At 40.3% G+C, this 15,952-nt stretch overlaps 1 protein-coding gene across 1 annotated transcript in view; it reads left to right on the top strand.

Annotated features, from left to right (window-relative positions):
* Positions 1-15,952, top strand: part of dnah7 (dynein, axonemal, heavy chain 7) — a 414,399-nt gene that overhangs the window by 148,585 nt on the left and 249,862 nt on the right. The window contains exon 33 of the mRNA XM_043692898.1: positions 11,354-11,485. Within this exon, the coding sequence (XP_043548833.1) occupies positions 11,354-11,485 (132 nt within the window). The remainder of the gene's footprint in view (positions 1-11,353; positions 11,486-15,952) is intronic.

Raw genomic sequence — 15,952 nt, 5'->3', positions numbered from 1 at the left:
GTTCTGGTGAGTTGTTGTCTGAGAGTGGCTGTTGGTTTGTGTGCTGTTAAGAGTCCTAGTGGTCGTAGAGTCTGGCTGTCAGTTCAGAAATGTTCTTGATGTATGGTAAAGTGGCTAGTCCTTTGGATTGTGGCATGTCCTCATTCCGTTGTCTTTCCCTTAGGCATCTGTTGATGAAATTGCGGGGGTATCCATTTTTGGCGAATACATTGTAGAGGTGTTCTTCATCCTCGTTTTGCAGTTCTGGTGTGCTGCAGTGGGTTGTTTTTGGTTTTGTTTTCAGAGAGGTTGTAAAAGACACAGACTCCAAAAAGTCTAAGTTGAAGGGTTTTAGGGCCAGTTTGATTATAGTTAACAGATACTGCCTCAAGCATAAGGCTTTCAAGTTTAAAAAAAAATCACTTGTACAATGTAAGGAGATTGGCCAGTTCTTCCAGCTCAGCTTTTCTCTGGTTTGATTTTTTTTGGCAGACTAACTATTCACTGAAGTAAGTCAAGTAGTGTTTTGAAGTTGCTGGACCCAAAGAAGCAGGTTTATGCTGATCCTCCCTCTCTCTGACATCTTTCCTGAAAGAACATGTGTTTGATCTTACCTTTTGTACCAAGGGGTGTTTATGGGGATTGTTGAAAGTATTTGGAACAGCATCATTAAGTTGGTATAGTCTGTTGGATTTTCGGATAGGTTATGTTATTCAGTATTCTGTTCTCTTTTGTTTGTGTTTCATTCAGCAATCTTGTAAATAAAATCTGTTTTGTTTAAAACTGAGTGGTTTGATGAGCTTCATCATTCCTGGAATATCCATGTTACACCTGCTTAAAACAACTAGCAAAGTTGGGTTCTGGGCTACATTCTTGAAATGTTTTGAGGGGTCTGACCTGGTCCATAACAGATTGGGGCTGTTTGCGGGATTTGTTCTGTAGTTCCAAATTGGGATTAGGGTTGTTGGACTTGAAGGCAGTGAGTGGTAGGTATTAGTGTCTTTTGTTCTGGGTGTTGAATTTGTTTGATTTAAACAGTGCTAAGGATAGCAATGGCTCTTTTAGTCTCTGAGAGTTGTCTGGGGGTAGAAAAAGTGACTTTGGGGGTTTTACAAAAGGTGACGAAGGCCAAGCTGCTGGAATTAGCAGACAAGCTGGAGTTTTAGCTGCCTCCTTCTGTGAGGAGAGGAAAGATAATTACAGCAATAGCTCACCATTTAAATTTGTGGAAATGCCATCAAAATCTTTAGAGATGGCTAAAATTCAATTGAAAGTGAAGCAACTTGAGTTCGAGACAAACAATAAAGGAAAGGCAATAGAAATGAAACAATTTGATTTGTGATTAAAAGCAGAGGAGAGAGAAAGAGAGAAGAAAGGAAGAAAGAGAAAGAATTTGAACTTCAGAAATTGGCACTTAGTTAGGAAAGTCAGCTTAAAAGGATGGAGATGAAGGCTGAAGGTAAGCTGAGTGAGAGAGAGTGAGGGTGAGCAAACCCATGGTAGCCCACGGTCTGGTGAGAAACTGTTTAACTATATTCAAGCATTGCCTAAATTTGATTAGAAGGATGTGGAAACCTTTTTTATTTCATTTTAACATATGGCTAAACAGATGCCGTGGCTAGTGACCATGTGAGTTTGTTGATCCAAACAAAACTTGTAGGTAGAGCTAGTGAGGTTTTTGTATCATGATCAGAGGAGGTATCTGGGGCATATGAGGAGGTGAAGAAAGCCATCTTAAGTGCATATAAGCTTGTGCCAGAAGCCTACAGTTTCCAGAATCTAAGGAAGGACCCTGGTCAAAACTATTTTGAGTTTGAAAGGATCAAAGTAATTTTGATCGTTGGATAAGGAAATTAAAAATAGAGCAAACCTATGACACTCTTAGAGAGAGACGATTATTTTAGAGGAGTTCAAAAATTCACTTTCTGAAATAGTGAGAACTCATGAGGAGGAGCAGAGAGTTAAAACGACAAGCTTAGTAGCTGAAATGGCTGATGATTATGGGTTGGTCCATAAATCAAAGTTTGGCTTCCAAGATCAATTTCAATCCGTGAGGGATAGAAATTAGGAAAAGAAAAATCCTCACGTGGTAAGGGAAAGATAGATTTTGGTGAAGATCATAAGGATAACTTATCACAGACTGAAAAGGAAACTCTTGAAGTGGAAAGAGAAGTTAAAAAGCTCTATTGTTTTCACTGCAACAAAGTAGGCCACATGAAATCACATTGTTGTTAGATTAGGAAAAGTACTGGGAAGCCAGATGTAGGAAAACAGGATAAGCCAATGAATTTTGTTTAGTGGTAATGGGAAGCACAATGCTACAAAACTGCACCAGAAAGTACAAGCTGGTTGGAGGTTAGTTAAGGAAGAAATGCCAGATCTTCTTAAACCATATACCTGTGAAGGTAAAATTTACTCGCATAGGCCAGGCGCAGCAGGTAAAGAGGTTACAATATTAAGAAATACAGGATCTTCTCAATCTGTGATGTTGAAAGATGAAGAGATATGTACCTCAGAAAGACTATTACCAGAAAAGTTACTAATAACGGGAATTCACAGTGAGACAAGAAGCACTCAATTATGTGAAGTGAGGTTAGAGTATCCAGTGAAGAGTGGAGAAGTTGTGCTAGGAATACTGAACAAACTCTCAGCTCCATGAATACAATTTGTCTTTGCCAATGATATAGCTGTTTCACAGGTATGAATGCTGCCAACTGTGGTTGAAAAGCCATAGAAACTCAGGCAACTGAACAATTGCAGAACTCATATCCTGGGATTTTTCCGGACTGTGTGGTAATGAGGTCACAAAGTCACCAGTTGAAAGAGGAAAGATCAAAGAATACAAATAAGAAATTGAAGTGGAATTAGCAGAGACCCTGTTTGATCAGGTGGTGGAGACAAGCCAGGAGCAGATAGGTAACTGAATTACAGCAGAAGGATGAAAATTTAAAGCACTTGTATCAAAAGATATTCACAGAAAAAGAATCCGAATCTGAATGTTATTATCTTAAAAATGTTGTCTTAATGAGGAAATGGAGACCATCACATATTTGGGCAGATGAGAAATGGACAGAAGTTCATCAAATTGTATTGCCAATGGATCATAGAATGGAGCTGTTGTGAGTGGCACATGAGCGACCACTAAGGGATCATTTAGGAGTGAGAAAAACTCAAATTAAAATACAAAACATTTTTACTGGCCTGGACTGCACAAGGATGTAGTTGAATTTTGCCAGACATGTCATACATGTTAGGTAATTGGAAAACCACAGGCAGTAACAAAACCTGCACTTTTAATCCGATTCCTGAATTTGAGGAACCTTTTACAAGAGTCCTAATTGATTGCGTAGGATCCCTACCGAAAACAAAAAGTGGAAATCAGTGTTTGTTAACAATAATAGATGTTAACTAGATTTCCAGAGGCTGTCCCATTATGCAATATCACAGCTAAAAGGACTGTAAAGGAGCTACTCAAATTTTTCACTAGCTGTGGACTACCCACAGAGACTACAATCAGATCAAGAGTCAAACTCAACATCAAAAATATTCAAGGAAGTTATGGACAGTTTAGGAATAAAACAATTCAAATCTGCTGCATACCATCCAGAATTGCAGGGAGCACTAAAAAGGTGGCATCAGACATTAAAGGCCATGTTGAGGGCTTATAGTCAAGATTATCCAGATGATTGGGTTAAGGGAATTCCATTTGTGCTGTTTGCGATCAGAGATGTACCAAATGCACCAACCAAGTTCAGTCCATTTGAATTAGTTTTTGGGCATGAAGTGAGAGGACAGCTAAAATTGATTACGGAAAAATTGGTAAGTCTTAATTCAGAGACCACATATTTGTACTGCGTGTCAACTTTTAACGAATGATTAAATAGAGCAGGGGAGTTGGCAAGACAGCATTTAAAAGTATCACAGCGTACAATGAAATGGCAAACAGATTAGAAAGCAAAAACTCGCAGCTTTGCTATTGGGGATAAGGAGTTAGTCTTACTTCCTGTGATAGGCGATCCTTTAAAAGCAAGGTTTAGTGGACCTTATCAAGTTGAAAGAAAATTGAGTGAGGTCATATCTTGATAGAGATTCCAGACAGGAAGAAATCTCACAGAATGTGTCATCTAAATTTGCTCAAAAGGTATTTTGACAGGGAAGGAAAGCAGGAGGAGAATGTGTTATTGCTTACAACATAGAGGGAAAAACCAAGTTCAGAGGATTCTGAGTTGGACATTCCTCAAATCAAATTGGATAATGAGGAAATAGTCAAAAATTGAGATAAATTATTGAGTTACCTTCCAAAGGAAAGTGGACATGACTTAAAAGAGTTATTACTATCATATGGGGAGATATGTGGAAATAAATTGGGAAATACTAAACTAATTATGCATGATGTGGATATGGGAAATGCTGTTCGATTAAGCACCATCCTTTCGGCAAAACCCTCTAAAGTTGGCACGGGTTCAAAAGGAGATTGAACGCAAGCTCCAAGACAACATAATTGAAGTGAGTTACAGTGACTGGAGCTTACTCATAGTAATGATGCCAAAACTAGATGGTGCCCAATGGTTATGTGTGGACTACCGCAAAATCAATGCAGTTACAAAGATGATGTATGTCCAATTCTGCGTTTGGAAGATGATATTGAAAAGCAACTTATATTTCTAAGTTGGACTTGCTCAGAAGATACCGGCAGGTATCTTTGTCAGAAGGAGCAAAGGCAATTTTGGCTTTTGTCATGCCAAATGGACTGTATCTCATGCCATTTGGTTAGCAAAACACACCAGCCACATTTCAGAGACTAACCAATAATATCATTGTTGGATTACCCAATTGTGTCGTATACATTGATGACCTGGTGATTTTAGTTACATGGAAGTAACATTTGCAACATTTATCAGACTTATTCAATCAACTTCGAGAGGCAGGCTTGGTGATAAACCTGGCTAAAAGTGATGAAGAGCTTATGCTCAAAACGTCGACTCCACTGCTCCTCGGATGCTGCCTAACCAGCTGTACTTTACCAGCACCACACTTTTTGACTATAAGTGAATTTGCCAAAGCCCAAGTTATCTTCCTCGGCAATGTTATTGGACATAGACAAATGTCCCCACCAGATGCAAAAAACAAAAGTAATTGGGTAATTTCTCAGACCATCGACAAAAAGAGCAGTACTACTGTTCCTGGGATTGAGTGGATTTTATTGAAAGTTCGTACCAAATTTTTGCAGTGTGGCTGCACCACTCACTGAATTGCTAAAGAAAGACAAGAAGTTTCAGTGGACAGCGGACTGTCCGAAGGCATTTGATAGCCTGAAAGCTGTGTTAACCACTGCCCCAGTATTAGCCACACCTAATTATGCAAAGCCATCCAAGGTGGCTATCGACGCAAGTGATGTAGGTGCTGTGCTCTTGCAGGAAGACAACGAGACTATAAAAAGACCTATTAGGTACTTCTCCGGGAAATTGAACATTCATCAGCAGAAATAGTCAACAGTTGAGAAGGAGGCTTTGAGCATGCTGTTGGTGTTACATTTCAATATTTATGTTACATTTCAATGTTAGCAATGTATTTGAGACAATCATATACACTGACCGTAACCCATTGAAGTTTGCGGAGAAATTTAAGGACAAAAATGCCAAACTATTTAGATGGAGCTTATTGTTACAGCCATTCAATTTGAAAATTGTGCATGTGGCAGAATTGGAAAATGTGATTGCAGACTCATTGTCAAAACTTTAAAGAGAAACTGAGGCATTCGATGGCAAGAGTAAAACAGACTGAAATAGAATGTAGTTGGGTATGTTTGCATGTTTATGAATTTGGATTTGAATTTAAATTTAATTTATTATCACAGTGAAAAGCTTTGTCTTGCGAGCAATACAGGCAGATCACATAGTTAAATAGCACAGATAATCAATGTAATGTATATGTGTGTTTTGGAATACTACCAATTTAGGATTAAGGGATTTTAAAATGAAGCCATCATTAGATATTGATGGTTCATTTTATTTTAAAGGGAGAGGTGTGACGATGCTGCTGCTTTAACAAGGTTATGTTGTCCTTGTTTTTTTTACTTGACAGATCATAAAAGGCACAGACTCCAAAGGTTTAGGGTTTTTGGGCCAGTTTGATTATAACTAGCAGATACTGCCTCAGGCAAAAGGCTTTCAGGTTTAAAAGAAAACACGTACAATGTAAGGGGAGTGGCCAGTTCTCCCAGTTCTGCTTCTCTCTGTTTTGATTTTCTCGGCAGTCTGGCTATTCTCTGAAAGCAGTTGCGTAGTGTTTTGAAGCTGCTAGATCCAAAGAAGCAGGTCCATGCTAATCTTCCCTTTCTCTGACTTCTGTCCCATAAGAACATGTGTTTGATTTTACCTTTTGTGCCAAGGGGTGTTTATGGGGATTGTTGAAAGTATTTGGAAAAGCATTAAGTTGGTATAGTCTGTTGCGTTTTCGGATCGGTTAAGTTGTTCTTTATTGTGTTTTCCTTTGTTTGTGTTTCATTAAGTAATCATGTAAATAAAGTTTGTTTTGTTTAAAACTAAGTGGTTTGACCAGCTGCGTCAGTCCTGGAATATCCATGTTACACCTGCTTAAAAAAAAATTAACAAAGTTAGGATCCGAGCTACCTTCTTGAAATGTTCTGAAGGGGTCTGGCCTGGTCCATAACACCTATTTATTTAAATGAACAATTAATCACTTTGGAATTCATGTTTACTGTTGTGACAAGCCTTATCTTCATGAAATGACCTTACAGCTATCCTCTCCAAATGAGAGGGAAATTGAAATATGGCAACCCACTCCATGCAAAAAGATTGAACCACTCTGCTGTAATCCATCCGAATGAATTCTTTATTTGAGTTTCCTGCAAGCAGAATTCACTCGCGACCTTTTCTATGACAAATTATTGTATGGTTCCCCTTGCTGCCATTCCATCATTCCTTGTGACTCACCATATGCTGATCCCGACTTTAGCCTTGTCCTTATGTTGTTGGTATCTCAGTTGATGCCTGAAATTGTAAAATTAAATCATGATACCTCCTACCCTCTTTATTCTCTTCATATTGTTCTTCTTCTTCCTTGGAATCTTTGGAGGCTAAGGAGATTTTGAATATCTGAAAGCACAAAAGGATAAGAGTAGGGCAAAAATGAGCAAACGGAAGTGCCAGAGGAGTGAAGCAGAATTTCAAATTACAGCATGTTCAAGGCATCTTTCAGGGGAAGATGCATGCCATTATAGTTGATAGCCTCAGTAGCATTAGATGCACTGACTGAGATGGTCCTGATAATTCTATAAGCCATCTTCTCAGAACATTGATGGCACACAGACATGCTGATTCTCAGTTTGTCTTGGTGGTTTTGCATCTATTTACTGTTACCTACTCCAAGAAAGAAGACAGAATGCCAATTACTGTGTGTCAATGTTTCTGGACAGTATTTCTGCCAAACCAGAATAGTTGTTGGTTTGCAGAGACATGAGAAATGGACGTTGTTTTGCTCTCAGGCTCTTCTATGAGGCTATGTGAGAGGGTCCCTGCTGTGCTCCCATTTTCCCACTTTGCTCATTGTCATATTTCACGCCTTTAGCTGACATAATTGGAGGCTATCAATGGGTATTATGTATTGTAAGAATATTTGCAATGGGTGAGGGTTTGGAAATTATGCATTATTCAGTGTAGGAAGAAGGTGGCACTTAGTCAAGATTTACCTTAATATTTCAAGTCCAATGGGACTCTTCTTTGGAACCCTGGAGTTCTGAGTTAAAAATCACACAACACCAGGTTATAGACCAACAGGTTTAATTGGAAGCACTAACTAGTGGAGCGCTGCTCCTTCATCAGGTGGTTGTGGAAAATTTATAGCAAAAGTTTACAGTGTGATGTAACTGAAATTATACATTGAAAAATACCTTGATTGTTTGTTGAGTCTTTCATCTGTTAGAGTGACCATGATAGTTTCAGTTCATTCATATGAAAATTACAAATCATTTTTAAAAAGTTACATTCTCAGGTTAACTGTAACACTTAGTGTCAGCTGGATAAAATGTTAAGATGTTGAAGGTGTTAGCCCCCTGTTCTCTGTCTGTGCCATAATGTTTAGACTGATTCTAATCTAAAAAGTGAGTTAACAGATTCTTACATGGGTTCATGCAGATTTTGAGCAAAGTACAATGTAACTCTGGAAGTACAAGTTCCCCCCCACAAACGTGTGCGTGTGTGTCTGTCTGTCTGGGGTGGGGGTTGTGAGTGTGAGAGAGAGTGTATATGTGTGTGTGTGTGAGTGTAAAGTGTCTAAGTCTGTGAGAGGATGCATGTGTGAGTGTGGGAGTCTATGGGTTGGGGGGTTGTGAGTGTCTGTGAGAGAGAGTGTATATGTGTGTAAGTGTAAAGTCTGTGAGAGGATGCATGGGTGAGTGTGGGAAAGTGTGTGTCTGTAGGAGTGTGTGTGAGTGTCTGTGTTTGTATAAGTATATAGGAGTGCCTGAGTGTGTGCATGTGTGTGTGTCTGTGTGTGTGCGCGTCTCTGTGTGTAGGAGTGTCTGTGTGCCAGCATCTGCAGACCTCACTTTCTCCACCTTGGAGGATGGTCACCCGAAGATCCGAGGTTGAATGTCCTGGACCGCTGAAGTGTTCTCCAACTGGGAGGGAACCCTCCTGTCTGTTGATTGTTGTGCGGTGCCCATTCATCCATTGCTGTAGCCTTTGCTCGGTTTCACCAATGTACCATGCCTCAGGGCATCCTTGCCTGCAGCATAAGAGATAGACAACATTGACTGAGTCACAAGGGTACCAACCACATACATGATGGGAGGTGTCCCCACGTGTAATGGTGGTGTCCATGTCCACACTCTGACACGTCTTGCAGCGCCTACCGTGACAGGGATGTATGGAGTTGTCCTGAAAGCTGGGCTGCTTGTACAAACAATGATTTGTTTGAGGTTTGGTGGTTGTTTAAAAGTGAGCAGTAGGGGTATGGGGAAGGTCTTGGCAGGGTGCTCAGGGATGCCCTCATAAGAATGGGGGATGATGCTCAACTTAACAATCGCCAGTTCTGATGTGCTACAGCAAGGAACCGTAATGAACTCCTCAGGAGACAGATACGTGCTGCAACCGACAGGGTACCCTTCATTGTCCAGTACTTCCCAGGAACCAAAAAACAATGCCATGTTCTTCGTGACCTGCAACACATTATCAATGAGGATGAGCACCTCGCCAAGACGTTCCCCACACCCCTACTGCTCACTTTTAAACAATCGCCAAACCTCAAACAAATCATTGTTTGTACAAGCAGCCCAGCTTTCAGGACAACTCCATACAACCCTGTCACAGTAGGCACTGCAAGACGTGTCAGAGTGTGGACATGGATACCACCATTACACGTGGGGACACCTCCCATCATGTATGTGGCTGGTATCCTTGTGACTCAGTCAATGTTGTCTATCTCTTACGCTGCAGGCAAGAATGCCCTGAGGCATGGTACATTGGTGAAACCGAGCAAAGGCTACAGCAACGGATGAATGGGCACCGCACAACAATCAACAGACAGGAGGGTTCCCTCCCAGTTGGGGAACACTTCAGCGGTCCAGGACATCCGACCTTGGATCTTCGGGTGACCATCCTCTAAGGTGGACTTCGGGACAGGCAACAGCGAAAAGTGGCCGAGCAGAGGCTGATAGCTAAATTCTGTACCCATAGGGAGGGCCTCAACTGGGACCCTTGGGTTCATGTCACACTACAGGTGACCACCATTGTACTATACACACACATATACACACAAACACACACACTCCTACACACAGACACACACACACATGCACACACAAACACTTAGGCACTCCTATATACATAGACGCACACAGATATTCACACACACTCCTACAGACTCACACACTCCCACACTCACCCATGCATCCTCTCACAGACTTTACACTTACGCACATATACACTCTCTCTCACACTCACAACCCCCACCCCAGACAGACAGACAGACACACATGCACACGTTTGTGGGGGGGAAATTTGTACTTCCAGAGTTGCATTCTACTTTGCTCAAAATCTGCATGATTTTGAGAATCTGTTAACTCACTTTTTAGATTAGAATCAGTCTAAACATTATGGCACAGACAGAGAACAACAGGGGGCTAACACCTTCAACATCTTAACATCTTATCTGGCTGACACTAATTGTTACAGTTAACCTGAGAATGTAACTTTTAAAAAAAGTTTTGTGATTTACATATGAAAGAACTGAAACTATCATGGTCACTCTAACAGATGAAAGACTCAATAAACAATCAAGGTATTTTTCAATGTATAATTTCCGTTACATCACACTGAGGATGAGCACCTCGCCAAGACTTTTGCTATAAATTCTCCACAACCATCTGATGAAGGAGCAGCGCTCCAAAAGCTAGTGCTTCCAATTAAACCAGTGGGTGGCACGGTGGCACAGTGGTTAGCACTGCTGCCTCATTGCACCAGAGACCTGGGTTCAATTCCCACCTCAGGCAACTATCTGTGTGGAGTTTGCACATTCTCCCCGTGTCTGCGTGGGTTTCCACCAGGTGCTCCGGTTTCCTCCTACAATCCAAAAATGTGTAGGTTAGGTGAATTGACCAAGCTAAATTGCCCATAGTGTTAGTGTAGGGGAATGGGTCTGGGTGGGTTGCTCTTTGGAGGGTTGGTGTGGACTTGTTGGGCCGAACGGCCTGTTTTCACACTGTAAGTAATCTAATCTAATAAAAACCTGTTGGACTATAACCTGGTGTTGTGTGATTTTTAGCTTTATGCACCCCAGTCCAACACCGGCATCTGCAAATCTGGAGTTCTGACACAGAGTCATATTGGACTCAAAACATTAATTCTGTTTTTTTTCCTCTATAGTTGCTGCCAGACCTGCTGAGTTTCTCTAGCATTTTCTGTTTTTATTTCAGATCTCCAGCATTCATAGTGCTTTGATTTTATTGAAAGGTTTATAATCCAGTCGCTCTCTTATTCAAAACTAGGGGACTGTCCAATTTTGTTTTCTTTCTATATTCCATACAATTGATTGTGATGCACTAATATATGTATCTATATTTTTTATGCAGTTTTAACTGAAAAGTTGCATTGTTACTTTATTCTACACCTATATACTCACAATTATGAGATAAAATGGTGGAAATAATAATAATTTTACTTTATGAAATAAAGTACTAATGGATGAATTTCTATGGTAGGTCTCTCATTTCAGTCATAGCTTCAGCAGCTATGCCATTTTTACAGGCTGTGTACAGATCTTGCTTTTTAACAAAACAAGTCTACTAATTTCTGGTTTTTGCTAAGTGCTAACTATGAATAACAAGATTCTTAAATGTACTTGCAACCTGCAGGAGTTAGCTCCTACAAGTGACACAAGCTTGGTTCAGTCACTCATGAACCTTATGGACTGTCTAATGGAGGAATTTACAGATGCTGCCAAAGTCAAGCAAATGAATGAACGCGACATCTGTTCTTGGCTTGAGGTAAGTATTGCTTTTCCTGTGGTTAAGTTTCAAAGTTTCCATTTTTCTGAGGCAGTATGAAAATATATTTGCATTGTTAAAAATACACTTTGAGATATTTTATATAATGGGAAAATGCCCAGTATAGACAGTGAAATTTCTGATGAGAACTTCCACTCTATCATAGTTTAAATGCAGGCCTCCCACCACTAATCATACCTTTATTCCTCCAAAATTCTGTTAATTCCCCAATTGTTTGAAATTATCAGCTCTGAGCACACTTCTTAGCTTGGCTTTTCTGCTCCCATTCGAGTCTTCCTGCTGCATTCCCATCTGTTTCACTCTTTTGTCATACTTCGCTCCTGCTATAAATTTTAAAAATGGCCTCCGATCTGAGGGTGTTGTAATTGTAATGAGGTTAACAGGTGAATATAGAATATGAGATCCCTGATTGGGCTGTTAGAGGTTCTGTTCACTCTCAGATCTGGCTCTGAGGACGTTAGACTAGTGTCAAGTGCAATGCATGTGTAAATAAAGGATGACTTGGTTGCGGGTTGCTGGCCTTCATGAAGTTATTTCAGAGGATTTGGTGACATCCAGCATTGTAAATGCTTAGTCATTTCTGTCCCTGACCTAATTCATCTCATTCTCCCAAAGGCTGTTTTTCCTGAAGTGCCAGGCTTATTTTCTAAAAGATTAATGCTGTATGAAATCCATTTGGATTTGTAAAGTTCTTCATAATTGAAGAATTCTGATCAGTTCTGCTTTATCAATCATTTTGTTATATGTGCCATCTCCTGTGCATTGTCCCACTTTTTAAACTTTGTGTACCATATCAGGAAGAAGTAAGTCAAAAGCATAGTACATTTTAGGCACGCATTTTGTTTACCATGGAGGGAAGCGAGAGGCTTTTAGGAATAGCTAGTGAAGTTCATTACATTTTTCTTGACCAGAAACAGTGGTAAAGCATCATCTTCCTTGTCTTAAAAGCATTGGTCTCAAGTTTCTACTATTATTTATGTATTAATTTGATAAGATATATTGTAGTTTGTGTGCTCTTCTTTACATAAGTTGGTAAGCTTTTTATCAGTTCATCCATTTGCTTATTAACTTTATGAACAATAAGGAAGTACTTAGTGAACCAAAAGATGGACTGTATCCTACAGATAGAAGCAGACATATTAGGAAAAGCTAGGTCTTAATAATTTAGGAGCTACATTTTCAGTCTGGCACATAGGTGGTGTTTTGACATTAGCTACCAGTAACAGTTTGTATGCTTTTTAAAAAAAAATATGAAAATATAAAACCATAATATCAAGGAGCTGGAGTAGGTCATTGGCCCTTTGAACTTGTTCCACGATTCACCAAGATAATGGCAGATATTTGACTTCAGTTCCACCTTTTTATGCTATTCCCATGGTAGGAGGCAGAAGTTGTTGGTCGAATGTTGTTTTCAGTTGTGACTGGAAACCTGTCTATAGTGGTGTACCTTAGGGTTTGGTGCTGCATTCCTTGCTGTTTGTAGTCTATGCTAATGATCTAGACGTGAATGTCAGAGGTTTGATCGATAGACGACATGAACATTTGTGGTATGATAAATCATAAGGGGTAAAGCCTTCGACTATAAGATGGTGCGGACAGGCTCGTCAGATGAACAGAACAATGGCAAATGGAACTTAATGCTGAAAAGTGTTAGATGATGCATTTTGCAAGACCACTTGACAAAGCAAGGGAGTATATGAGGATCAAAGGGACCATTACAACATTTAAGAAGTATTTAGATGATCACTTGAAGTGTCAAAGCATATGCAGCTACAGGCCAAGTACTGGAAAATGGGACAAGAGTAGGTGGGTGCTTGATGACCAGAGCAGACACAATGGGCTAAAGGGCCTCTTTCAGTGCTGTAAAAGTCTGACCATATTCCAATATTTCTTAATTCCCTTCATACTCAAAAGTCTACTGATTTCTGTGTTGAATATATTCAATAGCTGAGTATTTCCTTCTCTCTGGAGCAAATAATTCCAAGGATTTATGACAGTTTGTATGAAAAAAATTCTCCTCTATCCTGAATGTCTGAGCCTTTATTCTAAGTCTGTGACTCAATATTCAAGATTGTGCAGTCAGGTGAAACATTTTCTCAGTCCTTTAATAATTTCATATTTCAAACGTCTGAATTAGGAGCTGTAGTAGGAAATTCAACCCTTCAAGTTTGTTCTGCCATTCAGTAAGATCATGGCTGATCTGCTTGTGTTCTTAATTTCACTTTCCCATCTTCTCTTGACAGCCATTGATTTCCTGGCCTAACAAGAAATTATCTACCTGTCTTTAGCGATATTTAGTGACCTTGCCTCCTCACCTTTTGAAACTGGGAATTACAAAGCTGGACAACTCTTTTAGAGAGAAAAAAAACACAATCCCTCATCTCTGTCTTATAAGGCAACCCTAATTTTTTTTAACAATGTTCCGTACTTCTGGCCTCATCTACAAAAGGAAGTATCCTTGGGCCCTTAATTGGCTGGTAGACCCCACCACTCTCCAATTAACCACATACATCTGCAAAACACTACAGAGCTGGTACCCTTTGCGATTGGATTTAAAACGCAAATACAAATCTACCTCCTCTGCCAAATCTAATCTATAAATTATAAGTATATGAGGGTCAAGCATTGATCTTTGTAGTGTCTTGCTAGTTACAGCAAACCTCTCCTAAAATATTCCATTCATTTAATACTCAATACATTACCCCAATCCAAGAGTCTAGAATCTTGGAGTCATAGCGATATATAGCAGACTCTTTGGTGCAACTTGTTCATGCCGACCATATATCTTGAACTGATCTAGTCCAATTTACCAGCTTTTGGCCCATATCCCTCTAAACCTTTCCTAATCATCCAAATGCCTTTTAACTGTTGTAATTGTACCAGCATCCACCACCTCCTTTGGCAGATCATTCAGACCCGCACCACCTTCTATATTAAGAAATTGCCCAGTAGGTCCCTTTTTAAATCTTCCCTCTCTCACCTTAAGCCTATGCCCTCTAGTTTTGGACTCGCCTTCCCTGGGGAAAAGATGTTGGCTACTCAACCTATTGATGCTCCTCGTGACTTTATAAACCTCTATAAGTTCACCCCTCAGCCTCTGACATCCCAAAGAAAATAGCCCCAGCCTATTCAGTTTCTCCTTCCGCTTAAATTCTCCAACCTTGGCCACATCCTTGGAAGTCTTTTCTGAACCCTTTCAAGTGTAACTATGGCTTTCCTATAACAGACAGAGCAGAATTGAACATAGTATTCCAAAAGTGGTCTAACTAATGTCCTGGACAACCGTAACATGACCTCCAAACGCCTATACCCAATGCACTGACCAATAAAGACAAGAATGCGAAACCCCTTTTTCACTGTCCTGTCTACCTGTGACTCCACTTTCAAGGAACTATTAATCTGCTCCCCAAGGCCTCTCTGTTTGTCAACACTCCCCAGGACCTTACCATTAAGTGTAAAGTCTTGCCCAAATTAAACTCTATCTGTCACTTCTTGGCCCATTGGCCCATCTGATCAAAGTCCCATAGTACTGTGAGATAACCTTTATTGCTGTCCAATACAGCACCTTTTTTGGTGTCATCTGTAAACTTACTAATCGCACCTCCTATGTTCACATCCAGATCATTTATGTAATTGACAAAAAGCAGTGGATCCAGCACCAATCCTTGCAGCACACTGCAGTCCAATTTCTCTCTTGTTTCAAGCTATAAATGGTGTCAGATCTGTTGAGTAATTTTTCAGGAGTCTGGTTAAGTTGTTGCACACATCTTTTAGATGGTGGACACTGTTACGATGTTATGGGGATAATGCACATGTGACTTCAAGTGGACAGGGCCTGGGAAATGAATATTCAAGGCTATACATGCTATTGTAAGGACAGACTGACGGGCAGAGGGGGTGGGTGGCCCTATTGGTAAGGAATGATATTCAGTCCCTTGCGCGGGAGGACCTAGAATCAGGGGATGTAGTGTCATTATGGATAGAGCTGAGAAATTCTAAGGGTAGAAAAACCCTCATGGGAGTTATCTACAGGCCCCCAAACAGTAGTCTGGGTGTAGGGTGTAAGTTGAATAAGGAGCTGAAATTGGCCTTTCGCAAAGATATTACTACACTTGTTATGGGGGATTTCAGCATGCAGGTAGACTGGGAGAATCAGGATGGTACTGGACCCCAAGAAAGGGAGTTTGTGGAGTGCCTCCGAGATGGATTCTTAGAACAGCTGGTGCTGGAGCCTACCAGGGAGAAGGCAATTCTGGATCTGGTGTTGTGCAATGAACCGGATTTGATCACGGACCTCGAAGTGAAGGAGCCATTAGGAGGTAGTGACCATAATACAATAAGCTTTAATCTGCAATTTGAAAGGGAGAGGGTACAATCGGAAGTGACAATATTTCAGTTGAATAAAGGGAACTATGGAGCTATGAGGGAGGAGCTGGCCAAAGTTCA

This window comes from Chiloscyllium plagiosum, chromosome 7 (genome assembly GCF_004010195.1).
Source record: "Chiloscyllium plagiosum isolate BGI_BamShark_2017 chromosome 7, ASM401019v2, whole genome shotgun sequence".
Lineage (NCBI taxonomy): Eukaryota > Metazoa > Chordata > Chondrichthyes > Orectolobiformes > Hemiscylliidae > Chiloscyllium > Chiloscyllium plagiosum.
The sequence above is the reverse complement of the archived record's forward strand: the minus strand, read 5'-3'. Positions and strand labels throughout refer to the sequence as shown.